At 37.7% G+C, this 26,985-nt stretch overlaps 1 protein-coding gene and 1 pseudogene across 1 annotated transcript; one reads left to right on the top strand and one right to left on the bottom strand.

The window, feature by feature from the left end:
- Positions 1-19,394: 19,394 nt before the first annotated feature.
- On the bottom strand, positions 19,395-20,789 carry LOC110659270 (ethylene-responsive transcription factor RAP2-12). Its single transcript, XM_021817146.2, has 2 exons — positions 20,461-20,789; positions 19,395-20,356 (listed from the first exon to the last, which is right to left on the bottom strand). The coding sequence occupies exons 1-2, from the start codon at positions 20,633-20,635 to the stop codon at positions 19,563-19,565; spliced, it is 969 nt and encodes a 322-aa protein (XP_021672838.2). The 5' UTR covers positions 20,636-20,789; the 3' UTR covers positions 19,395-19,562.
- A 4,492-nt stretch (positions 20,790-25,281) lies between these two features.
- Positions 25,282-26,286, top strand: LOC110659214 (proline-rich protein 3-like; annotated as a pseudogene).
- The last annotated feature ends 699 nt before the right edge of the window (positions 26,287-26,985 follow it).

The raw sequence follows: 26,985 nt of genomic DNA, 5'->3' as shown, positions 1-26,985 counted from the left end.
ACTAACACATGCGGAGTTCTAGATTTTTAATTTAGAAAAGATATTAAAACAATTAAGTAATCGACGTTAAACCTGCGAGGAAGAAAACAGGTTGCTCTGTAAAATAACTCCTCCTGTGGCTGAAAATATTGAGCAGAGTGAGCGTCGACTGCAGAGTAAAATATCAATTTTAACCATAATCTCTATAACTATCTAAAACTAATGCACCCTGTAGAGTGAAATGCAACATCAATAACATTTTCACATCATAACATCAAAAAGGTAATTTGGAGCACTCACGCACCCTGTAACATCAATCATAATATATGGGAGCTGATCCCCTATACAGTCTTCTTAAATCCAACCTGGTGCCAGCGAAGAACTCAAGCCGGACTTTCGCTTAATAACCAAATCGGGGGTCCCAGCGAAGAACTCAAGCCGTGACTACCCCCCAAAGGATCGGGTCCCAGCGAAGAACTCAAGCCGTGACTACCCGTCCTATCCATAGTCCACACCACATCACACGCACGCCAACGCACGCACACTGCTCTAAATCACCACAACAACATACATGGCACTTTCACAGTTATGAATGCAACATAAATCGTGCCTAAAGTTTATCTACATAAATATATGCATATAAGTGATGCATGGGCATGCTTGAACATATAATAATAGTGAAATTACAATTAAAATTAATATTTTACTCACAGTACACCGATGACTATTGTGGCTGCTGGACGCAGAAAAATAGCTGATCTCGATCACCTAATAATTAAATTATAAATTTATTAGTACTAAGTTAGAATAAAACTCTAAAGAGGCAATAGACAGCCTAATTCATGCCGGAAATCCGGCAGAGTTTCCCCTATACCTGGGACCTACCCAACCTGCAAAAAGGGCTCAAATAACACTTCTAAATTCTCAATTTCCACAATCACATCTCATCAATATCACATGGCCCCTCCTGGGCCCTCCAAATCAGACAATACTCAAAATCTTAAAAATTACGTTTTAGTCCCTATAATTGATATTTTGCAAAAATCCACTCAAACAAGCTCCAAAAATTCTAAAATTTCGCCCCGCGGTCCCTAATAATATTATATGACTATTGCAAAAGGAATTATAATTTTTCGATAATCCACGAATATTTTATGAATTTTATTCTAAATCGATATTAGCCGAAAATGAGCAACTTGGAGTTCGGGTTTACCTATGCCAATTCTGACACCTGGAACGCGTCCAGAACATCTAAAAATGCTAGGATTGACTGTAATATTGACCATGTTCTGAGATTGGCCGTCGGGCAGCCGGATCTGCCTGCAAATGCAGTCCCGACGCCGATGAGCTATCCTCGATCCAATCGCACCTAAATTAAGTCCAAATTTTGTTAATAATTATCATAAAATTATTTTTAAATTTTAGAAATCGAAAAAGTTCGAAAATCTCACCAGCGATCCGAACTGGTCCGATTATCGCCTTTTTCAAACGGTGTCCGATCGGAGCGGGACCAGTCCTATCCCGAAGATCTCGTCGTCTTGAGTCCATCGGTGGCCTCGGATTTCCAATCCGACGGTCGGATCGCCGGAAAAGCTGCAGGAAAGCTCGAAACCCATATGTTTTTCTTCCAACTTTCCCTCACCGAATCTTCTCCCTCCGGCCACCGTTGGAGGCGAGGCCGGTTGGTTCTTGAAGCTTGTCGTGTCGGAGTTGAACGAGCCCACTCGTCGGAAACAACCACCGATGACGCCGGAACGGCTCGAAAGTGGCGGCCTCGCACATGCGTCCACCTCCTCTCTCATTGAAACTAGCCTCCATTGCCGCCCTTTGCCGCCTTGCTTGTGTAGAGGCTCGTCGAGCATGCCGAGACTCACCTGTATTCATCGCCAACAGGTGTGTCCTTTGCCGGCCGGAAAAATGAAGAAAGGAAGAGAAAGAGAGGGTGAAAGGGAGAGAGTGCGTGGGGGTGAGGGGGGGTTTGCATGGGTCTGTTTCCAAATTTCAAATTTTTTTTTTTTTTTAATTTAAAGGTTGGCAGTGACAGTGGATTTCCACTGTCACACGCCAACCTCAAATCAATCAATATATTATTTTTTTTTTCTGGGTTGTTACATTCTTCCCCCCTTAAGAAAAATTCGTCCTCGAATTTTCGAATAAACAAGAGATAAGGAAAAGAAGATTATTAGAACAAGTGCAATCATTACTCCTCCAGTTATGCAGAGATTGGTAAAACATTTATTCTTCAAACTCTTCTTATATATTATATATGATATTCTACCACTCTCTGATTCTACTATAGTATCCTATTTGTCATCATCTCTTTCTAGAGATGCTCTTATCTCTTGGCTATTCACTGACCACTCTTTTGACATCTCAGGTATTCATTATAACTCTATTACTCTCGACTTAATCTCTGATAACTTTAATTAACTTTGGCGCTTACCTCACCTTTATTACGCCCTAACGTGTCTCTTAGTGACTTCAGTCCTCATCCCTTTGTTTCAATAATCTCTGTTTCCCCAAAACATGACTTATGTTCCTTATTCCATGGTATCCTATGAGTAGCTTTTCTGTAGCACCTAATCTAGGCATCTTGTTCGAGATCTTCACTCTTCTTATGACCTCAGTGGTCAATACCTATAAATCTTCTCATTCCCATGCTGCCTCAAATTTTTAATCTCTTTTGTGTCATTACTAAGGTACTTAGACCAACCTCTATCCATCTTATGTAACTAGTCAGGTAGAGTCTCCTCCAAAGGCTAAGTGTATCATTTATCAATATTAGAAAGTGGACTGGGTTTCTCCTTCTAGGTAATAAAAGTGTTTATATTCTCTGACAACTCAATTGATGCGACTTTATCAATTCTCGCTCCTCCTCTGGAATGAGAATATCTAGACTTCTTCCTAAAACTTCTTAGTATGTGGCCTACTTCTGATACATTGGCACTCAGATTGAGGCTCTACTACTCCTTTAATCTATCATCTCATAATAAATTGTTTTAAACATCTCTTAGTGTATTCCTAGCATACCTATTCCTCCTTATCCTCATCATTATAACTAGCTATGCCGAGCTTTCTTTCTATCCTTTGGATCTTATCCACTTCCTTTTCCTATTTCTGCTATTGTTGATATCCTTTCAACCTACTGCATTTATTCCTAAATCTTAATTCTATTTCACCCTTACACCTTTTCCTTTAAGAATGTCCATCCCATCATCAACTTTAACTTTCATTTTTTATTTCTTAGTCTTATCTTGATTATTAGTTCCATTACTTCGGGAATTCTAACCTTACGGTTTACTCCTACCAGCACATTCTTCACCTTTTGTAACACTTATAATTAACCATAGAAAATTCTTTTTGTATCCCCTTTTTCCAACTTAACTATCAGAACATTATCATTCTTTACCAGCCTTAGTAGGAAATTACTTATCCTGGATGGATATGAGCCCCAGAAACTATAAGTTCCATCTGAACTAACACGGCTATGGAAAGTGTGTGCCATGCCTTATTTCTAAACAAAATACTTCACATGTTCATTCTCCTTAATATAATCACATATACTGCCCATAGCTTTCCAAACTTCAGTCTCCACTTTTCCCATTAGCAACAATTCTATTCACTGTAAATCATTAGCAATTAGCACTTCCTCCAGCTCATAATTTAAAATAATCACAAGCCCTAGTAGCTAACTCAATTTGACTCCTGTTATTACTCTGATCGTCCTTTCATACTTAACACTAGGTATGCACTTACTGTCATTCTCATATCAGGAAATTGTGTATGAATTGGTGCCTACCAAACTCTCAAATAACTAGGTCTCCTTGATTCAGTCTCTGTTCCTTATATAACCCTCTAGAACCAAAAGCACAAGCTAAACTTGAAAAGAAAGAAAAATATCCTCTTATATTTAATTACGCCCGATTGTCCATATAACAACGTTTAACCTATGTTTCTTGGTCTTTCTCTCCAAATTTCATCATCTCCTAGCACAATTGTGCTCTACCCATAATGCATCATCTGCATGAACCCTTTACCGTACCATTGTCCTTCCTGATATAATATTTTATAATTTATTAACTTTACTTATACTCGACCTATGATTCATATCTATCATCGTTTATATTGTGCCCTTAACTTTTGTTGATTCCTGAAAGATTTCTCTTACTAATAGATTCTTCCAACACTAATTCCACCCTTATCTATGGTCATTAATTTGATGCTTGAACTTTCTAGTGATTTAAAACCACCCAGACTTGTCACTTTTTGTTATTCTAGCTCTAGACTCTTAACCAGAAGTTCCCAACTCCTCTGCAGATATAGAACTCTGTTCTGGCATAACTGTACCAAAACAGAAGCCATCCGCAAACACCCTCATTATGGAGCACCACGGGGATGCACGTAGCTCTACACAATAATCTCATGTCGATACTGTAATCTGCAGCTTACAGAGCAGACATCGAGAACATTGTATAGTTACTATGATACGTCCTGACAGACTAGGTCTCCTAATCTCTTATCTCTCTTGAATATTCTATTATCACAAACTTATTCTAACTGGGGCATCCACTGATGACTACCAGCAGTGGTATCCTCATCCTTATCTAGGGCAACTGTACTTTCAAGACTCACCTTTATGTACTCGTGCCTTGCACGAAATGGGCACACTATTTAAACCCATACAGACAGAAACATAGCATTTCTTGGAGTACGTATCCTCATGACAGACCTCAACACGTCTGCTAACTCTATTTCACATTTCTATGTACTCCATGAAAATCAAGAAACTAATTGAGGCACTTTTATATTTCCCGAGGTATAACGCAGAATCTAGAAACAAAGAATTACAGAAAAGACAAAACAGAATCCTATACTCCGCATGTAACATCCTAACAAGACTCATTTTTCACTCCCAAGTATATTCTTTCCCATGAATCTAGAGCCTAAGCTCTGATACCAACTTTGTCACGACCCAACCTATTGGGCCGGACCGGCACTAGGACCTGGGCCAGCCTAAAGCCCCCGAGGCCCGTAGTAAGCCTAACTATTCCTCAACCCATAACCAAGCCCATAATTTAGGCCCAATATGCATATAAAAATAATTTACATTAAACTGTTATAATTTTATTTCGGGCCTTCTTAGCCCAAAAATCATCAGAGACTAAAATTAGAGGAGCCCGGCTCAACCCTGTTACCTCATTTTACAAACTATTTAAATACCATACAAATCTTCATTTATTAATCTAAAAAATTTAAATTACACGATTCCTAATAAGGTTCACACTATTACTAACACATGCGGAGTTCTAGATTTTTAATTTAGAAAAGATATTAAAACAATTAAGTAATCGACGTTAAACCTGCGAGGAAGAAAACAGGTTGCTCAGAAATAACTCCCGTGGCTGGAAAATATTGAACAGGAGTGAACGTTCGACTCAGAGAGTAAAATATCAATTTTAAGCATAATCTCTATAACTATCTAAAACTAATGCACCCTATAGAGTGAAATGCAACATCAATAACATTTTCACATCATAACATCAAAAAGGTAATTTGGAGCACTCATGCACCCTGTAACATCAATCATAATATATGGGAGCTGATCCCCTATACAGCCCTCTTAAATCCAACCTGGTGCCAGCGAAGAACTCAAGCCAGACTTTCGCTTAATAACCAAATCGGGAGTCCCAGCGAAGAACTCAAGCCGTGACTACCCCCCGAAGGATCGGGTCCCAGCGAAGAACTCAAGCCGTGACTACCCGTCCTATCCATAGTCCACACCACATCATACGCACGCCAACGCACGCACACTGCTCCAAATCGCCACAACAACATACATGGCACTTTCACAGTTATGAATGCAACATAAATCGTGCCTAAAGTTTATCTACATAAATATATGCATATAAGTAATGCATGGGCATGCTTGAACATATAATAATAGTGAAATTACAATTAAAATTAATATTTTACTCACAGTACACCGATGACTATTGTGGCTGCTGGACGCAGAAAAATAGCTGATCTCGATCACCTAATAATTAAATTATAAATTTATTAGTACTAAGTTAGAATAAAACTCTAAAGAGGCAATAGACAGCATAATTCATACCAGAAATCCGGCAGAGTTTCCCCTATACCTGGGACCTACCCAACCTGCAAAAAGGGCTCAAATAACACTTCTAAATTCTCAATTTCCACAATCACATCTCATCAATATCACATGGCCCCTCCTGGGCCCTCCAAATCAGACAATACTCAAAATCTTAAAAATTACGTTTTAGTCCCTATAATTGATATTTTGCAAAAATCCACTCAAACAAGCTCCAACAATTCTAAAATTTCACCCCGCGGTCCCTAATAATATTATATGACTATTGCAAAAGGAATTATAATTTTTCGATAATCCACGAATATTTTATGAATTTTATTCTAAATCGATATTAGCCGAAAATGAGCAACTTGGAGTTCGGGTTTACCTATGCCAATTTCGACACTGAACGCGCCCGTAACGTCTGAAAATGCTAGGATTGACTGTAATATTGACCACGTTCTGAGATTGGCCGTCGGGCAGCCGGATCTGGCTGAAAATGCAGTCCCGACGCCGATGAGCTATCCTCGATCCAATCGCACCTAAATTAAGTCCAAATTTTGTTAATAATTATCATAAAATTATTTTTAAATTTTAGAAATCGAAAAAGTTCGAAAATCTCACCAAGCGATCCGACTGCTCGATTATCGCCTTTTTCAAACGGTGTCCGACGGAGCGACCGGCCCTATCCCGAAGATCTCGTGCGTCTTGAGTCCATCGGTGGCCTCGGATTTCCAATCCAAGGTCGGATCGGAAAAGTGGCGGAAATCTCGAAACCCATATGTTTTTCTTCCAACTTTCCCTCACCGATCTTCTCCTCCGCCACCGCTGGAGGCGAGGCTGGTTGGTTCTTGAAGCTTGTGTGGGAGTTGAACGAGCCCACCTCGTCGGAAACAACCACCGATGACGCCGAACGGCTCGAAAGTGGCACCTCGCACATGCGCCCACCTCCCTCTCTCATTGAAACTAGCCTTCATTGCCGCTTTGCCGCTTTGCTTGTCAGAGAGGCTCGTCGAGCATGCCGAGACTCACCGGTCTTCATCGCCAGCGGTGTCCTTTGCCACGGAAAATGAAGAAAGGAAGAGAAAGAGAGGGTGAAAGGGAGAGAGTGCGTGGGGGTGAGGGGGGGGTTTGCATGGGTCTGTTTCCAAATTTCAATTTTTTTTTTTTTAATTTAAAGGTTGGCAGTGACAGTGGATTTCCACTGTCACACGCCAACCTCAAATCAATCAATATATATATATATATATATATATATATATATATATATATATTTTTTTTTTTTTTTCTGGGTTGTTACACATAACTATGAAATCCGGCCAAACCGATTGATTAAACAGTAAAATTCATTAATCGGCCTTTCAAATGGTCTAATTCATATTCAAAAACTATATGGCATCAAAATCGGCAAAAATTCGGTGATCTAACCGAATACTTGATCACCCGTTCAACTCATTGTGTGTTCAACGGTTTCGCAAGTCTTCATTATTTTTTTGTTATTCAACCAATTTGATAAAAAAAAATTATGATATTTTAGGAAATCTAGGGTTATATAAATGAATTAGAGCTAATTTACATGAAGGAAAGAAAAAAAAAATTTGTGGCTTGAATCTTTGATTGTAACGATCATGGCTTAAATCTTAATTAATAAAGAAAATAATTTATGTGTATATATGCACTTGTTTTGTATAATTATTTGTTAAATATAAAATATAAGATTTTAATGAAAATAAAATAAAAGATATTTAATACATCCAAAACCTAATTAATTAGTGTTTATTATATTTATTTTATATGTAACTGCTCAATTTGTTCCATTTATTATTATAGCTAAAGATAATAAATCATTGTTTGGTTTTGGCCTCAGCAGCGGATTCAAAAATATTGTTTTGGTAAACATATAAAAAAATATAATAAAATATATTATTATAATTGTATTTTAATAAGATTTAATATTCTAAAAACTATTAAAATTTGAAAAAGTTAATTAATTCCTCAATATAAAAATATGTTTTTTTTTTCTTTATAAAAAGGTTCAAAGTTTATATTGAAGAGGTGTTAATTTATAACAAAACATGTGTACATAAAAGTAATTTCAAAAAAACAAAGATCAATGGATCTCTTATTTACATTTATATATATCTGCTATTGACCTGACATGTAACACCCCAAAATTTTAAATTTTATGAGCATTTTTTTGTATTTTAATTTTATTTAAATTTTAGAAATTTTTTTGAGATTTTTCGGATTTTAAAAATCGGGTTCGATTTTTCAAAAATATAAACTTTGATGATTTTTAAAAATTAATTTAAAGACCACGTGGCAAAACTAAAAATATATTTGGAGTCTACGTATTTTTTTGAGTTTTCTGAAATTTTTTCGAAATTTTTGGACCTCGTTTTCGGTCCCGAGGCAGAATAAAAAAATTCAAAATTTTGTATTTGAATCGGACCGAATCGAATCGATCGGACGGATCGGCCAAATCGACCGCCTTTTCTTTTTCTTCTTCCCTTCCTCGCGTCGACCTCTCTCCCTTCTCTCTCTCTTTTCTCTCTCCCGCCGCCACGGCCACCACCTCCCGCCACTCACTGACGGCGCGCCTTCCACCTCCCAGCTAGGCCGCCCAAAGCCGGAAACCCGCGTGAACTTCCTCCCTCGCGCGCGCGGCGTTTCGACTTTCCCGGCCAAAATCCGGCCGATCCGGCCACCAATTGGACCGAGTCTTGTGTCTAAAATCATCTACTCGACGAGAGTTTCCATAGACACCAAGAACACTGAAATCCATCGAGCGGTTTATCCGATTTTTGCTCGGGAAGTTTTTAGCCCATTTCGACTTTTAGGCTAGATTTCTCGAAAACCGTGAATCCCACGAGACAACCGAGAGTACCAAAGACGCTCCACTGCCGAGAGCTTCGCAAATGACATAATTTTCGTTTTTTTCTGACACCGTTTTTCGGTGGGTCCCACGGAACTTCGCAATATTTTTTCGAGCATTTAATGAGCTTAGAAAATTCTGAAAAATTTATGTACTAACCCCCGTGTTATAGGCTTCGTGTAGGTATCCTCAATTCGCGGAAATTCGACAGTTGTCCGGGTCTGTGAATTTCCGGCCAGACAAACCCGTTACCGGAAAAGTCTCCGAATTGGATCGAGGTTTTGGCTAGCCCCCATTGTCGACGCCCCGAAGGCCCTCAAGTCGGAATCGGCAAAGGTAAACCCGAACCTTCCTTTTTCGTAATTTTCTAGTGCTTAAATAGGATTAAAAATCCATAAAATATTCGTGGTAGCTTAGAAAATTATGATTCTTTTTGCAATAGCCTAGTAATATTGCTAAGGACCGCGGGGCAAAGTTTTAGAATTTTTAGAACTTGTTTGGGCATTTTTTGCAAAAATGATCAATTATAAGGACTAAATTGAAATTTTACATATTATGATGGATGACTGATTTGATGGGTCCAGGAGGGGCTGTGTGATGTGATTGAGTTGTGGATATATGGATTGTGAGTATAGAAGTGTGTTTTGAGCCCTTTTGCAGGTTGGGTAGGTCCTAGGTACAGGGGAGACTCTGCCGGATTTTCAGCACGACTTAGGACGTAATTGGTCTTTTCTTGATTTGTATTGAGTCATTTGTATTAAATAAATGTAATGTAATTGTCAGGTGAGCCGGGACAGCCTTCTTCCTCCGCCCAGCCGCCACAGTGACCGTTGTTAAGTCTGTGAGTAAAATATTAATTTTAATTGTAATTTCGATATTATTATATGTTCAAGCATGCCCATGCATCACTTATATGCATATATTTATGTAGTTAAACTCTAGGCACGATTTATGTTGCATTCATAACTGTTAGCGTGCCATGGATGTTGTTGTGGTAATTTGGAGCAGAGTGCGTGCGTTGGCGTGCGTGTGATGTGGTGTGGACTATGGATAGGACGGGTAGACACGGCTTGAGATCTTCGCTGGGACCCGGTCCTTCGGGGTAGACACGTCTTGAGTTCTTCGCTGGGACCCCGATTTGGTTATTAAGTGGAAGTCCGAGCTGAGTTCTTCGCTGGCACCAGGTTGGATTTAAGAGAGCTATATAGGGGATCAGCTCCCATATATTATGATTGATGTTACAGGGTGCGTGAGTGCTCCAAATTACCTTTTTGATGTTATGATGTGAAAATGTTGTTGATGTTGCATTTCACTCTACAGGGTGCATTAGTTTTAGATAGTTATAGAGATTATAGTTAAAATTGATATTTTACTCTCTGAGTCGAACGCTCACTCCTGTTCAAAAATTTTTCCAGGCCACAGGAGGATATTTTTGAGGTTAACCTGCTTTCTCCCTCGCAGGTCGATTACTAATGTTTGTATAAACTTGTTAAATCTTAGAGTTTCCGCATGTGTTAGAAATGTTTATTTGATTTAGGTCTGTAACCTAAATTATTATTTTGGACCTGTAAACTTAATATTATATGCATGTTTGATGGATTGGATGAGGGAGCTGAGCTCCCATTTATTTTTATGCTGATGAGTATGTGGAGGGTGAGCTGAGCTCCCCAATTGAGTATTTATTGTGTTTACAGGTCGGGTGAGTCGAAAACTCCCCGTTGGAAAGTCCATTTTATGGCCGGACTCTCCGCTTGTTTTCTTGAAATTGGGCCCAAATGGGCCTTAGAGTTGGGTTAATGAACAGCTAGGCTTACTACGGGCCTCGGGGCTTTAGGTCGCCTGTGTCCTAGTCTGGTCCGCCCATGGGTTGGGTCGTGACAAATGTGGTATCAGAGCTTAGGCTCCAGATTCTTAGGGAATGTTCATCTAAAATGTTGAGAAGAGTCTAATAGGAGTCACATGCGGAAAGTAGGGTCCACATTCGTCTTGCATTGTCACCTTTGCTTCTAGTCTCTGCTTCATATATTGTGTATAAATATGAGTCTATAGAGCTGTGTAATGTGCAGTTTTGAATTTTGTGGGCTAATGCTGCTGAATTTCAGGAAAATGAGTAGAAGCGGAGAGCGCCATCGCACTGTAACTGGATGTGCCTGACGAGGTGTCAGCACAGGATGAGACGCCTGCCCCGAGGAGGCGGGGTAGGAGGCCTAGAGCTGCTCAAGTAGAAGAGTAGCTGCCAACAGTTTAGGATCAGTCTTTCATGGCACAGGGTCCTATGGACCCCATGGCAGCTGCTCTAGCTAGGTTGCAGAGAACCATCGACATGATGGCACAGTATATGGTCCACCCTCCACAGCAGCAGTAGTCCACCGCACCAAGAGGGAACCTTACAAACAGATAATAAATTTCAAGAAATTGGTGCCTGGTACTTACGATGTGTCTGATGATGCATATCGGTTCTTGGATTCTCGCAGATAGGCAGGGGACAGAGCTGATCGATGTAAGACTTATAGAGTGTATGCAGCATGTAATGGGGCCTATGCCTAGACAATGGATGAATGACTACATATTACCTCGGATGGAGGGTTTGTCGTGGGCTCAGTTTGTGGAACTGTTTATCAATCGGTTTGTGCCAGAAAGTTTCAGAGATCAGAAACAGTGGGCCTTTGAGGCCTTAAGACAGAATGGCAGGTCTGTAGATGAATATGCTACTGAATTTCGAATTGAGCAGATATGCCTCACAGAAGAGCTACTGAAACAATGAAGGTGAAGAGATTCCTAAAAGGGCTTGACAGAGGTATGCAAACCTGCCATGATGTCCGATCGCTTTTGACGTGGTAGTTGATCGAGCAGCATGATAGAGATTAGCTATGCCGTGGATGACAAATGGAAGGGCAAAGAAAAACAGAGCGTAGGGTTCTTCAGTGTTCCCCACATGGCTACTACATGCATGGTGGCCAAACTAATTACAGAGGAAGAAGCGAGAATAAGAGGAGTGGTTTGAGACACAAATCCCGAGGATCTGCACCGGTATGGATCCAGAAGGTGGTCTGATTCAGTACAGCAGCCTGGTCGTTCAGATCCTCCTTGGCACCTTGTGCAGTGTGAAGAGGACATTCAGACCTTGTATGATGGGTTCAGGAGTATGCTTCTGTGTGGCCAACTGTGTCACTTTGCTAGGGAATGCCCCGTGTTCATGAGCCACGATGGGGTCACAGGTGGTTACGTACAAATGTTCCTCGCCGATTGTATCCGGAAGCTTCCAAGATGTCGATTCCAGTGGCCAACAGCGCCGAGGACAATGGCGACGTGGATTTGGAGGCGGTCGAGGTAGAAGTCGATGATCAAGGTTACGCCACTGGTAGGGGTCAAGCTCGGGTTTTCACCCTGACCCACCAGGATGCTCAGGCTTCCAATGCAGTTGTGGCAGGTATTCTTCTGGTCTGTTCCTATGAGGTTCTTGTTTTAATAGATCCGGGTGCTACACACTCATTTGTCTCCCCTGTGTTTGCCATGAGGTTGGGTAGAAACCCTATAACCTTAGAATGTCCTTTGTCAGTAGCTACCCCACTTAGCGACAACATAGAGGTAGATATGGTTTTTCCGGGTAGTCCAGTGGTAGTGGATGGAAAGATCCTCCCAGCAGACTTGGTTCCTCTACTCGTAATGGATTTTGATGTAATTTTGGGGATGGATTGGTTGGCAACTCACTATGCCACTTTAGACTGCAGGAACAAAAAGGTGTATTTCCATATACCTGGTGTGGAAGAGTTTAGCTTTGATGGTGGCAGGAGCGTGGCTCCATATAATTTGGTGTCAGCAATAAGTGCTAGAAAAATGTTGAGTCGTGGATGCCAAGGGTATTTGGCATTGGTGAGGGATACATCTGTAGAAGGTGTCAGCATGGAAAATGTTCCTGTTGTCAGAGAATTTATGGATGTCTTCTCAGAGGAGCTTCCAGGGTTGCCACCAGGAAGGGAAATAGAGTTTTGCATTGATGTTGTGCCGGGTTCAAACCTCATATCAATGCCGCCATACAGGATGGCCCCAGCAGAATTGAAAGAGTTAAAGGAGCAACTACAGGAGCTGTTGGACAAAGGTTTCATACGTCCGAGCACTTCACCCTGGGGTGCTCCTGTTCTATTTGTGAGAAAGAAGGATGGGTCATTGAGGTTGTGTATCGACTACAGACAGCTGAACAAGGTGACTGTGAAGAACAAGTATCCACTTCCTCGGATCAATGATTTGTTTGATCAGCTCCAAGGAGCTAGATTCTTTTCCAAGATAGACTTGCGATCAGGCTACCATCAGTTGAGAATCAGGAATGAGGACGTGTCCAAAACGGCATTCAGGACAAGATATGGTTATTATGAGTTCTTGGTAATGTCTTTTGGACTCACTAATGCACCAACAGCCTTCATGGACTTGATGAACAGGGTGTTCAAGCCATTTTTGGACCGTTTTGTCATTGTATTCATAGATGACATTTTGGTATACTCTCAGACCGAGGAAGAGCACGTGTGGCACTTGAGGATGGTGTTGCAGACTTTGAGGGAGCACCAGCTATATGCCAAATTTTCAAAATGTGAATTTTGGCTAGAAAGCATCTCATTCTTGGGACACGTGGTTTCAAGAGAAGGTATTCAAGTGGATCCCAAGAAAATTGAAGCTGTAACTGATTGGCTTAGGCCTACAACAGTCACTGAGGTGCGAAGTTTTCTAGGTTTAGCTGGCTACTACAGGAGCTTTGTGCAAGATTTTTCCAGGGTAGCGGCTCCCTTAACTAAGTTAACTCGGAAGAATGTTCCATTCATTTGGACAGATGACTATGAGAAGAGTTTCCAGAAGTTGAAGGAGTGTCTAACCACTGCCCCTGTGTTGACACTACCTGTGAGTGGTGAAGGATACACCATGTATTGTGACGCCTCCAGAGTTGGCTTAGGGTGTGTTTTGATGCAGAATGGAAATATAGTGGCTTATACTTCAAGGCAGCTGAAGAGGCATGAGCAGAACTACCCCACCCATGACTTGGAAATGGCGGCTGTAATCTTTGCACTAAAAATCTGGAGACACTACCTGTATGGTGAAGTGTGCGAGATATACACTGACCATAAGAGTTTGAAGTACATCTTCCAACAGAGGGATTTAAACTTGAGACAGAGGAGATGGATGGAACTTCTGAAAGACTATGATTGCACCATCCAGTACCACCTTGGGAAGGCCAATATTGTAGCAGATGCTTTGAGCAGAAAATCTTCTGGTAGTTTGGCGCACATTTCAGTAGAGAAGAGACCGTTGATTCGGGAGGTACATGAATTGATGGATCAAGGTTTAATCCTAGATCTGCTGGGATGAGGGGTATTGTTGGCTCATTTTTCAGTGAGGCCGACTTGAGGGACAGAGTTAGAGTTTCCAAAGACAGACCAACAATTGATGAAGATTATAGAAAGAGTACGAAGGTGAAGGTGGTGAGTTTGGATTTGCCAATGATGGCGCCCTAGTACAAGGTTCTAGGATATGTGTGCCCGATGTGGACAACCTCAGGAATGAAATCATGCGAGAGGCACACTACACACTGCATGCTGTCCACCTGTGTTCCACCAAGATGTACCATGATGTGAAAGATAGCTATTGGTGGAATGGCATGAAGAGAGACATAGCAGACTTTGTGTCCAAGTGCTTGATTTGTCAAAAGGTGAAGTTTGAACACCAGAGACCGTTGGGGAAGCTGCAAGAGCTCCCTATCCCAGAATGGAAGTGGGAAATGATTACCATGGATTTTGTGATCAAGGTTGCCTCGTACTCACGTGAGGATATGACTCGATATGGGTAATTGTAGACCGTCCTAACCAAATCACTCACTTCTTGCCCGTGAAGACTACATATTCTGTGGCACAAGACGCCCGACTTACATTCGAGAGATAGTCGATTGCATGGAGTTCCAGCTTCCATAATATCCGATGTAAGGCCCGATTCACTTCTCGGTTTGGAGAAAGTTGCAGAGGCACTTGGCACACAGATAAACTTTAGTACGGCTTTCCACCCTCGCATGCAGACGACTGAAAGGACAATCCAAACATCGAAGACATGCTTCGCATGAGTGTCTTGGATTTTGGAGGTCAATGGGATGATCGGCTAGCTTTGGTGGAGTTTGCCTACACAACAAGCTACCATTCCAAAGATAGGGGTGGCACCCTATGAGGCACTATATGGAAGAAAGTATAGGTCTCCTCTGTGTTGGACGGAAATGGAAGAAGCGAGGGTGCATGACGTAGGCCTAGTGCAGTACACTTCAGAGATAGTTCCTTTGATCAGGGAACGATTGAAAACAAATTTTCGTGAGGCGTAAGAGTTATGCACTGACGGAGGGATGTGGAGTTTGCAGTAGATGACTATGTATTCCTGAAGGTTTCTCCGATGAAAGGAGTGATGAGATTTGGGAAGAAGGGCAAGTTGGCACCTCGGTATATCGGACCTTTTGAGGTTACTGATAGAGTTGGAGCAGTTGCTCACCGCTGGAGCTACCACCCAACCTTTCTCACGCTCATCCCGTGTTTCACATCTCCATGCTCAGAAATACATTCCCGATCCTTCTCATGTACTGCGTTGATGTAATAGAGCTAAAAGAGAACTTGACATTTGAGAAGCAACTCAGAGCCATAGTGGACTACCAAGTGAGATAGCTAAGATCCAAGCAGATCCCTATGGTTAAGGTTTTGTGGAGGAGTCAGTCAGTGGAAGAGTGCACCTGGGAGTCAGAACGGGACATGTGTAGCAAGTACCCTTATCTGTTCAATGTATAATCATGTGCTTTATTCTGCCTTGTGTAAAATTCGAGGACGAATTTTCTATAAGGAGGGAAGAATGTAACACCCCAAAATTTTAAATTTTATGAGCATTTTTTTGTATTTTAATTTTATTTAAATTTTAGGAATTTTTTTGAGATTTTTCGGATTTTAAAAATTGGGTTCGATTTTCCGAAAATATAAACTTTAATGATTTTTAAAAATTAATTTAAAGACCACGTGGTAAAACTAAAAATATATTTGGAGTCTACGTATTTTTCTGAGTTTTCTCGGAATTTTTCGTAATTTTTGGACCTCGTTGCTCCCGGCAGTAAAAATCCAAAATTTTGTATCTTGAATCGACCACTGAATCGAACCTGACCGGTCAAACCGCCTTTTTCTTTTCTTCTTCCCTTCCCGCATCGACCTCTCTCTCTCCTTCTCTCTCTTTTCTCTCTCCTCCTGCCCCTGCCGCCGGCTAGCCACCTCCCCTGCCACCCCTCCACCACGCGCCCCACCTCCTCGGCCACCCAAACGGCCGAAAAACGCGCGCGAACTCCCTCCCTCGCGTCCGCGGCGTTTCGACTTCCCCGGCCAAAATCCGGTCGATCCGGCCACTAATTGGACCGGGTCTTGTGTCTAAAATCATCTACTCGACGAGAGCTTTCCATAGACACCAAGAACACCGAAATCAATCGAGCGATTTGTCCGATTTTTGCTCGGGAAGTTTTTAGCCCATTTCGACTTTTAGGCTAGATTTCTCGAAAATCGTGAATTCCACGAGACAACCGAGAGTACCAGCATGCTCCACTCGTCGAGAGCTTCGCGGCGACATAAATTTCGAATTTTTCCGACACCGTTTTTTGGTGGGTCCCACAGAACTTCGCAGTGTTTTTCCGAGCATTTAATGAGCTTAGAAAATTCTGAAAAATTTATGTACTAACCCCCGTGTTATGGGCTTCGTGTAGGTATCCTCAATTCGCGGAAATTCGACAGTTGTTCTGCAGTGAATTTCCGCCAAATGCACTGCACGGAAAAGTCTCCGAATTGGACCGAGGTTTTGGCTAGCCCCCATTGTCAGACGTCCCGAGCGCGTCCCCGAAGTCGGAATCGGCAAAGGTAAACCCGAAACTTGCTTTTTCGTAATTTTCTAGTGCTTAAATAGGATTAAAAATCCATTAAATATTCGTGGTAGCTTAGAAAATTATGATTCTTTTTGCAATAGCCTAGTAATATTGCTAAGGACCGCGGGACGAAGTTTTAGAATTTTTAAAACTTTTTTGGGCAGTTTTTACAAAAATGATTAATTATAAGGACTAAATTGAAATTTTACATATTGTGATGGATGACTGATTTGATGGGCCCAGGAGGAGCTGTGTGATGTGATTGAGTTGTGGATATATAGATTGTGAGTATAGAAGTGTGTTTTGAGCCCTTTTGCAGGTTGGGTAGATCTTAGGTATAGGGGAGACTCTGCCGGATTTTCGGCACGACTTAGGACGTAATTGGTCTTTTCTTGATTTGTATTGAGTCATTTGTATTAAATAAATGTAATGTAATTGTCAGGTGAGCCGGGACAGCCTTCTTCCTCCGCTCAGCCGCCACAGTGACCGTTGTTAAGTCTGTGAGTAAAATATTAATTTTAATTGTAATTTCGATATTATTATATGTTCAGCATGCCCATGCATCACTTAAATGCATATATTTATGTTGTTAAACTCTAGGCACGATTTATGTTGCATTCATAACTGTTAGCGTGCCATGGATGTTGTTGTGGTAATTTGGAGCAGAGTGCGTGCGTTGGCGTGCGTGTGATGTGGTGTGGACTATGGATAGGAAGGGTAGATACGGCTTGAGATCTTCGCTGGGACCCGGTCCTTCGGGGTAGACACGGCTTGAGTTCTTCGCTGGGACCCCGATTTGGTTATTAAGTGGAAGTCCGAGCTGAGTTTTTACCGGCACTGTGTTGGATTTAAGAGAGTCAGATAGGGATCAGCTCCCATATATTATGATTGATGTTACAGGGTGCGTGAGTGCTCCAAATTACCTTTTTGATGTTATGATGTGAAAATGTTGTTGATGTTGCATTTCACTCTACAGGGTGCATTAGTTTTAGATAGTTATAGAGATTATGGTTAAAATTGATATTTTACTCTCTGAGTCGAACGCTCACTCCTGTTCAAAAATTTTTCCAGGCCACAGGAGGATATTTTTGAGGTTAACCTGCTTTCTTCCTCGCAGGTCGATTACTAATGTTTGTATAAACTTGTTAAATCTTAGAATTTCCGCATGTGTTAGAAATGTTTATTTGATTTGGGTCTGTAACCTAAATTATTATTTTGGACCTGTAAACTTAATATTATATGCATGTTTGATGGATTGGATGAGGGAGCTGAGCTCCCATTTATTTTTATGCTGATGAGTATGTGGAGGGTGAGCTGAGCTCCCCAATTGAGTATTTATTGTGTTTACAGGTCGGGTGAGTCGAAAACTCCCCGTTGGAAAGTCCATTTTATGGTCGGACTCTGTCCGTTTGTTTTCTTGAAATTGGGCCCAAATGGGCCTTAGAGTTGGGTTAATGAACAGTTAGGCTTACTACGGGGCCTCGGGGGCTTTAGGCTGGGCCAGGTCCTAGTGCCGGTCCGGCCCATGGGTTGGGTCGTGACCTGACATATATAATAAGTGAGTTATTTATTAATGGAGTTGTGTCTGCCATTGGAAAAAAAAAAAGTTTTTAGCTTATTTTACATAGGCAATTAAATGAGTTATATTTATTTTTTTAAAATTAATTATGATATAAAATATTACTTATAACTATTTATGTTGAATATAGCGATTTGTATTAAATTAATAATATTATTATATTATATTATATATTATGAAATAATTTAATATCGGTTAATTTTAAACTTGTAATTTTTTATGTTCACCGATTCTCAAATTGAGGTGGTTTGAAACTATTCCTCATCTGAAGCTGAGAGGTGACGGGAAACTGAGCTTTTGGTTAGGCTATGAGGCTGGACAGGACTGGATTAAAAGAATAAATTAGAAACGTACAAGGTTTTAAAGCATAAGCAATGGGCGGGCGCCCACGGTGGTGTGGGCGTGTACCAAAAGCAAGGGAATCCGAAACCAGCAGCGAGCGCAGTTGGAAGTTTCGAAATTGGCAACTTTCCAGTTGATAGGCACTACCCCACCTCCACGTTCGCGTTTCGCAACCTAATTTCTTCGCGCTGCCTTTCTCCATTTGACATTCTGTCCCTGATTTCGCGCGCTCCCAAATTCTTCCTTATCTTTCATCTTTTTCATATTTTATCCTCCACTAAATTCTGCCTTTATATTTGGAGTCCAGTCCATATATTTTGTAAAGCATGGCATTCGTCTCTTTCCTTCGACGCACTTCTTTCTCTAAAAGTTTTTACATGGAATTTCATAAATAAAATAAAACACTAATTACTAATTTTAAAAAATAATAATAATGCGATTTGAAGGAAGAACTTACCTGCACTAAATGTATATATTAATGCAATATATGAATAATATGTAAACTAAAAATAGATATACACTATTTAAAATTATGATAGGTTTTATTTAATTTTTTTTGAAATAATTTTTATGGAATTAATATGGGGTAAAAACCATACACACAGTTTAAATAAAAATATTATATGAAAGAATGCAGTAAATTAAATAATAAGGAGAATTATCTAAGTACAAACGCTTTAATATTTAAACATAAAAATTACATTTTGAACATAAATGTAATCTTTTTACAAAACAAAGCATGATACTAGGCATCAAATATACGATAACCAAATTGCTTCCGCCGTCGTTAAAGAGCTGCGGAGGTGACTGGAGCAGCAACACCATCGTCATCGAAGTTCCAGAGATTCTCAACCAAGCTTTCCTGAGCAGTATTTGGTGCAGCTGATTGTCCATCCAGATACGGAATTTGATAGAATTTCATGTAATTCTCATAAGCCATTAGCTCCTCCGACAGCTTCTGCACTTCGCTCTCTTGATGCTGAGATTTCACGTCCACTATCACCACCTCCCCACTGTTCACCTTCTCCACCGCCATTTTCTGCTCCTCCCTTTTCACTTCCACTTCACCTATGTAACAGTTGTTGCTTCCTTTCTGATTGCAGCCCACTAGCCCAATTACAGAGTAGGCTTCCTCCTCCGAACCAGACCCAGAATTCTCCTCGCCAGAAACGAAAATAGGTGCGGTATTTATACCATTTGAAGCATAGGATCCAATATGGTTTAAATCACAACCGAACCCAAAATCATAACTTTTGGGAGGATTGCTGAAATTACAAGTGAGGGGTTGGTACAGAGGGGGACTGGGATTCCTCTGATGTGGACGGTTAAGGTGGTGTTGGGAAGTGGTGTCGTCTTCATTGGGGAAATTGACTTTGGCTTTACTCCCGCGAATTTTACGAGCCTCTCTATCGTAGGCACGAGCAGCTTCTTCAGCGGTGTTGAAGGTGCCAAGCCAAACGCGTACTCCTTTCCTTGGGTCGCGAATCTCCGCAGCCCATTTGCCCCACGGACGTTGCCTGATACCTCTATACAAGTTCTTCCTCTGCCTCTTGGCGGGGGTCTTTTTCACATGATCATCATCTGCTTGCATAAATTTCACAATCAAATCCGATTTCGAGGAGAACTAAATAATAATAATAATAATGGAAGATAAATCTCATTAGTCTTATTAGATAAATTGTTACCTGAAGCAGATTGCGATCTTTTGAGAGTGAAAGATTCGTGGTTGCCGAATGAGTTCGGATGGGATTCGAAGGGGCTGCGTTTAGAGAAGGATGAGTTAGGCCATATGTCAGAAGGGGTGATGCCGCGGGCGCGGTTGCGAGGAATGAGATCTGCTATAATAGCTCCACCACACATGTTTAGCTAAGGCGAGTAAGCGAAGGCTATTAGGAATATCTTGGATTTTCAATGGATGAAGGAAAAACGAGAAGGTAATGGAGGAAATGGAAAATAGAGAAGACGTGACGTCTATAGGGTTTAAGAAGTTGGAAGAGTGAGTTAAAATTTGGAGACGAGAGGGGTTTATGTAAGAAATGAGGTGGGGGTGGGTGCCAGCATTGCACACTGGGATTGTGGAAGTTTCCTTGGATACGCCTGCCTAATTTACCATTTCCACATTTTCCTTTTTTTTTTTTTTTCCTTTGGAAGCTACAAAATTTCTACGTGTTTTGTAATTAATTTTTTTTAATATTGAAAAAAATATTTTATTTATAATATTTTAAACGCCAACCTGTCAAAAAATATTTTGAAGTTTTAATACTGCTTGTTGAATTTGAGAATTACGAAGGTGGGGTCGGATACAGTAAAAATATAGTTATTCTATTAATAAGTCACATGATTTTGATATTAAAAATTTTTAATTTTTCCGACTGTTTACAATTTTAATTTAAATATTTTATTACTTATAATCAATTATGATAAAATTATTTAAAATTAAAATTAATTATAGAAAATAAGAATTTGATATAAATTTAAAATTAATTACAATTTAGCCAATTATAAAATAACCTAGTATTTACTTAATGAGTTAGTAATTCTCAAGTATCAAATGTTTGTTATTGAGAAACTTAGGGTATATTTATTTGTGAAATTTAAAATAATTTTTTAGAAAAAAATTTAAAGAAAATTAAAAATATAATTTTTTTTATTCACATGTCTCAATTTTTTAATACTAATTTTTAAATTTAATTAAAACAGTATATTATTCAATTCTTTCTCATTTTAATATTTTCTTTGAGTGAGCATCCATTAGTGTTTTCAATTTTTAGCGATTGCAATTCATCCCCTTTCTTTTATACTGTTTTTTTTGTTATTTATATATATATATATATATATCCCTTTAAAATAGATTCGGTATATCCTCTCAGATTTATTAATTATTATTGATAAATATTAAGTAAATAAATTTTTATATCTATTATTGTTGATAGATATTAATTATATGTGTTACGTTTTTATTCTATAATGAAGTTATTCTTTTTATTAAAAATTTTATGTTTATAGGTATTTTATTTTTTAAATGTTCTATGAGATGTAAATTATTTTTTTAATAGAAGAACTAAATTTAAAAGTTATATAATGTGACTCGTAAAAATACTATATGGTAGAAAAGCAAAGCATGCAATATATCTATTAGTCAATCAATGTACTCTGTAATTTTATCAGATCTTTTAAATTATTTATATTTTTATATAAATAATTAATTTTATTTATATAAAAATTTAATATATTATTTTGTACTTTATAAGTTATAAAAAAATATATATTTGCTTAAATTTGATTTTGTGAAATCATTTTGAAAATTTTACATATAATATTAAGGATAATGTAAGAGGCATTTCAATTTTCCTCTTAACTTCAACAATTTTATGCCAGCAATGATAATGGAATGATGCGAATTTAAATCACTTTATTTACTTCAAATGCATATTTTATCAAGATTTTGAGTTATATAAATATATAACTCTTTATTTTAATTTTGGGATTTTTATTTTAGCTTGTGTTGAATTATGGATAGTTTCACAGCTTGGCCTGGGTTTTACATTATAAAACAGTCTCCTACATATAAAATGATAAAACCTTATATTTAAAAAAAAAAAAAAAAACTTGATAAAGAAACGAGTCGATTGTATTAATTTAATTTTTAATTTATTAATCAACATAAATAAAAAAAATAATTTTTTAAATTTTCACTAAAATTGGATTGATTTGATTTTTTTTTTTAATTAAAATGAATTGTGGTCAGCTTTACTTGTGGACACTGGCGGCACAAATGTCGTTTAGCAGACAGCTGAGAGACAACTTTGGAACAAGTGTGATGCTAATGTCGGCTTTTAACAATATCCAAACAATTGATTAGTACAAAGGAGAAACTGCTACGCACGTTGGATGTCAAACAGGTGGGCATCAATTGACTGGACGTCGTCTACTCTCTGCATTTAATTGGCTTGGCTGCTCATTGGTCATAATTTTATTTTTTAATATAATTAATTTCCATTGATTCCAACTCAAAATTTCATCGGAAAAAAATTTCGACCTGACTTCTTGACTATTTTTTTATAAAATTTAAAATACACAATTTTTTTTTTATATTTTATAAGTATCTCTCGTCCAATAAATAAAAATTAATTTTATTAATATTGGATTAGATTACTAATGGGTAAAATATTTTTAATGGATATGCATGTGACTGAAGTATTTAAGATTGATTTATAATTATTGATTTTATATGAATAATATATCAGTTGGCAAGGTTTACTGTAATCCTTATAGTTCATTTAAAGGTCTTTCATTCATAATTATTATTTTACATTGAACTGAAAAAAGATATTCTGTCTAGTTAATAAACTAAACACTCTTTATAACTCTATCTTACAAGGGTCCACCAGTTTTTAAACAAGTTTTTCATCACCTTTCCCTTCGCGCGCAGAGGGCAGAATCAAACTCTGACATGAATTTTTCGAGACTCTAATACCAATTAAATTGAAAATGATATTCTATTCGGTTAGAACATCAAATACTATTTATCACTCCGTCCTATAGGGTCCACCAGTCTTTTAACCAGTTTTCGGAAACAATAGGAGAAATATTTACACAGCAATATTTTTGTTCCTTTCATCATCACGTTGGCCAAAATAAATTGGTAAAAACTAATGCAATTATGTTTTACCAAAATGGACTGAATTGGGAACATGGTAGTTAATTGAGGAAAAGTAATTACCTACACCCAGTTATTTAAATTGATTACACGCTCATTCAACTTATATTACTTTAAATTATTTTTCATATTTAAAATTTAATAATTACTTTATAATAAGTTAATTTAAAATTAATTGGATATATGATTAGTCAAACACTCACATGTATTTAAATAGTACTCATAAATTAATTACTATTGCTTCTTTATTTTACTCTTTATCTTTCCAAAAATTCAACAACTAATTCGATTTTTGTTTGACAAGCAAGTAAAGATTTATATAAGGAATATTTTGACTTATCCACACCTAAAGCATTGAAAAATATAAAATAAACTTGTGAAAAAAAAAAATTAAAAATTTCATCTGATAATAATTTTTTTTAAAAAAGTTGGGAATGAACAAAAAAAGAGTTGAGGGACGAGATCACTTCCCTGTTTCTATCCCACATAGGATTGGGGTTAGGTTGGAAACTTTATTAAATCAAGGATAAATAAATTATAAGTTATAAATATAAGTGTTAAACATAATTTAGTAATATATTAATATATTTTTATTAAAATTATACTATTTAAATAATTAAATATATAAAAATAAATTAATTTTTTAATAATAAATAATAATATATATGAAAATTTGAGACAAAGAGACCTTCATCTATTCCTGCTCTGTATAGTAATAGATCAAAGCGAATTTGAGAAAAATTAATCGAATATGAGACATATCAGATCAAGTTTGAAAATCATTGTAATTCATTAAAAAAATATATATATATATATATAATAAAAAAAATATTGAACAATCTTATACAAATATTTATTATTTTTCTTTTCAACCACGGTTGTTTATTATTATTACCCTCCCACCACAATAAAGCAATGGTCGTCGCTTATCAACATCTTCCCAACAAAATAAAGAATCTCAATAGTTTCAATATTTCATAGCTTACAAATTAAGCAGGGTAGGAAAATGGGATGGACTCAGTAAAACAAAATTAATTGGTAGGGTTTAATTTAAAATTGAAATACGAAGACATTTGAAGAAGGCTTCATAAAAATATAGCTAGCTAGTAGTAAATTGATAATTTCGAGTGTGTTAAATATAGTTCTTGCTATGACTTAATTCAGATTGAAAGCTTATTACTCACTGATATATATAACAAGTTTGAGTTTCTACTATTTTAATCTCTCTACTAAAAAAAGAAGTAATAACGTGAAATGAACTTGACAAACTAAAAGAATACTACTAAATTTATATGTTTACAAAAATATATAATTATAAATTATTTTATTTTAATTATAATATTATATAAATTTCATTATTTGTTGTTTAGATATGGAATTGTAAAGAAAAAGACTATACCTATCTATTTATAATTTTAATAAATATTCCATTCTTAAAAGGAATTCTACTTTTCCTAACAATTTTTACATTGACGTTATTTTTATGTATAATATAAAATTATTATACATTAATTTAATGATTAACAAAAATAATGATTATCCACAAATTATCAACCAGTTTTATAGATAGCAAATATTAAAATTCCAGTAAAATTTTCATCATTTTGTTTGAATAGTATGTGAAAAGTTAAGTTTTCTAATAAAATTATGTTCGTCAAGTCGCACATGACTTCTTCATTGGCTAAGCATTCACGTTCATTGAATTGTCAACTGGGCAAATATTTCCTTTTACCTATTGTGCAACCAAGTTTCCCTCTACTTGTATTCTTTGTTCTTAAAAATTGGACTTCTTGCAAGTAAAAAGGACTTGCTGCATGTAGCCTCTCACATCAGCAATCCATACATTCTCTTTCTTCTCCTTTTCTGTTTACATTGCACAGCAGCAATGGCATCCACCCGTTTCTTCTTTTCGTCTTCTATCTTCCTTTTATATTTGCTAGTCCTTACTTCTGCTGGCGATTATGGCCGTGTCCCTAACCCAGATAATAGTTATGCCTCAACACCCAAACTAGAAAATGTCAAACCTGAAGATGGGTACAGCCCAAAACCAGAATCTGAAGTTGTCAAGCCTAATGATGGGTGTGGCCCAGAATCCAAATCTGACACTAAGAAACCTGAAGATGGATATAGCCCAAAACCAAAATGTGAAGTTGTTAAGCCTGATGATGGACATGGCCGAAAACCTGACACCAGGAAACCTGAAGATGGGTACAGACCAAAACCAGACAGCGTCAAGCCTAATGATACCTAAGGTCCAAGACCTAAACCTGACAGCGAGAACCCCTGAAGATGGGTGTAGCCCAAACCAGGAAATGGGTATGGCTTGAAACGGGAAATCCATTACGAATTGGCGTTGAAGGGCTTGTTCTATGCGAATCGGGCTCCAGCTATATCCCTGTTGAAGGAAATTAATCTTAGAACATTCCATCAATCATTCTGTAATCTATCTCATAAACCGACTCAAAACTTAATTTAATTGCTCCTAATACTCTATGTCATTTTGTTTTAAGAGTACAGGAGTCGCAGCTAGGACAATATGTTCAGCTTGGGACCAGAATGGATACGAGACAACATCTTTCTCCTGCCTGACCAGTGCAACTGATGCAAAGGGTTACTTCTTTAGGACACTCTCCCTTTTAGGGCTTGGTGACGATTTAAAGCTGACAGAATGCAAGGTTAAGCTCGAAAGATCTCCATTGAAAGCTGCAATGTCTCTACAGATGTGGACAAAGGCATTACTGGCGCTCTCTTTTCTTCTTACCGCATCCTCCATGACAAGAAGATCAAGTTATACTCTGTTGGGCCCTTCTTCTACAATCCGGAGCCTAAACCAACTCCGACTGGTTACTAATAATTTTACTTTACGTGGCTAAACATGGGCCGGTTATCTATTGTTCTAAAGCTTTAGGAGTTGAAATTGATTTGATTCTTATTTTTGTTTGTTCTTGATTGTTCTAATTGTTGGATTTTAATTTCCATAAAGAAAATTGTAATACATTTTGTTCTTATATTAATTAAGAAGTTGAGCTTTTTTTTTATTTTTAAATATTCTCTCCTCATATTCATGAAAAATGATTTAATTATCGAAATTAATGTTACACTCTGACGATATCAAATGGAGGGGGGTGTATTATTTATATTTGGGTGTAATTTAGAGAAGAGAGTTTTCTGATCTCATTAACTGTGAAATTTTGGCTCAAATTGAATTAAATTAAAATACAATGGTTTAGTTTAATTTATAAAACAGTCTGAAATAGAAAATTTGTACATAATTATTTAATAAAAAAATTAACACTTTCTTTCTAAGAAATATATCATTTAAATAAACCATTAAAATTATCTCAGTTGACGAGCCAAATTACTTCTAAATTTTAAAGTCTGAATATAAAAGAGAATTCTCTATACACAAATTAGTACTATAAAATTATGCAAATATCCTTTCAGATTTTTTTTTTTGAACTGCAATTTTAACGATGACTATAGTATTATTAAATTATGTAAATATCCTTAGTCTCTATACACAAATTAGCAAAAATATTTATCTTAACTT

Source organism: Hevea brasiliensis, chromosome 2 (assembly GCF_030052815.1).
Source record: "Hevea brasiliensis isolate MT/VB/25A 57/8 chromosome 2, ASM3005281v1, whole genome shotgun sequence".
NCBI classification, from domain to species: domain Eukaryota; kingdom Viridiplantae; phylum Streptophyta; class Magnoliopsida; order Malpighiales; family Euphorbiaceae; genus Hevea; species Hevea brasiliensis.
This window is presented reverse-complemented; position numbering and strand designations above follow the sequence as displayed.

What these genes read in the sequence shown, in the direction of transcription:
- LOC110659270 (XM_021817146.2), bottom strand. Translation starts at nt 20,635, where the DNA reads ATGTGTGGTGGAGCTATTATAGCAGATCTCATTCCTCGCAACCGCGCC. An exon ending in AAGATCGCAATCTGCTTCAG is followed by an intron (nt 20,357 to 20,460) that starts GTAACAATTTAT and finishes TTATGCAAGCAG; the next exon opens with ATGATGATCATGTGAAAAAG.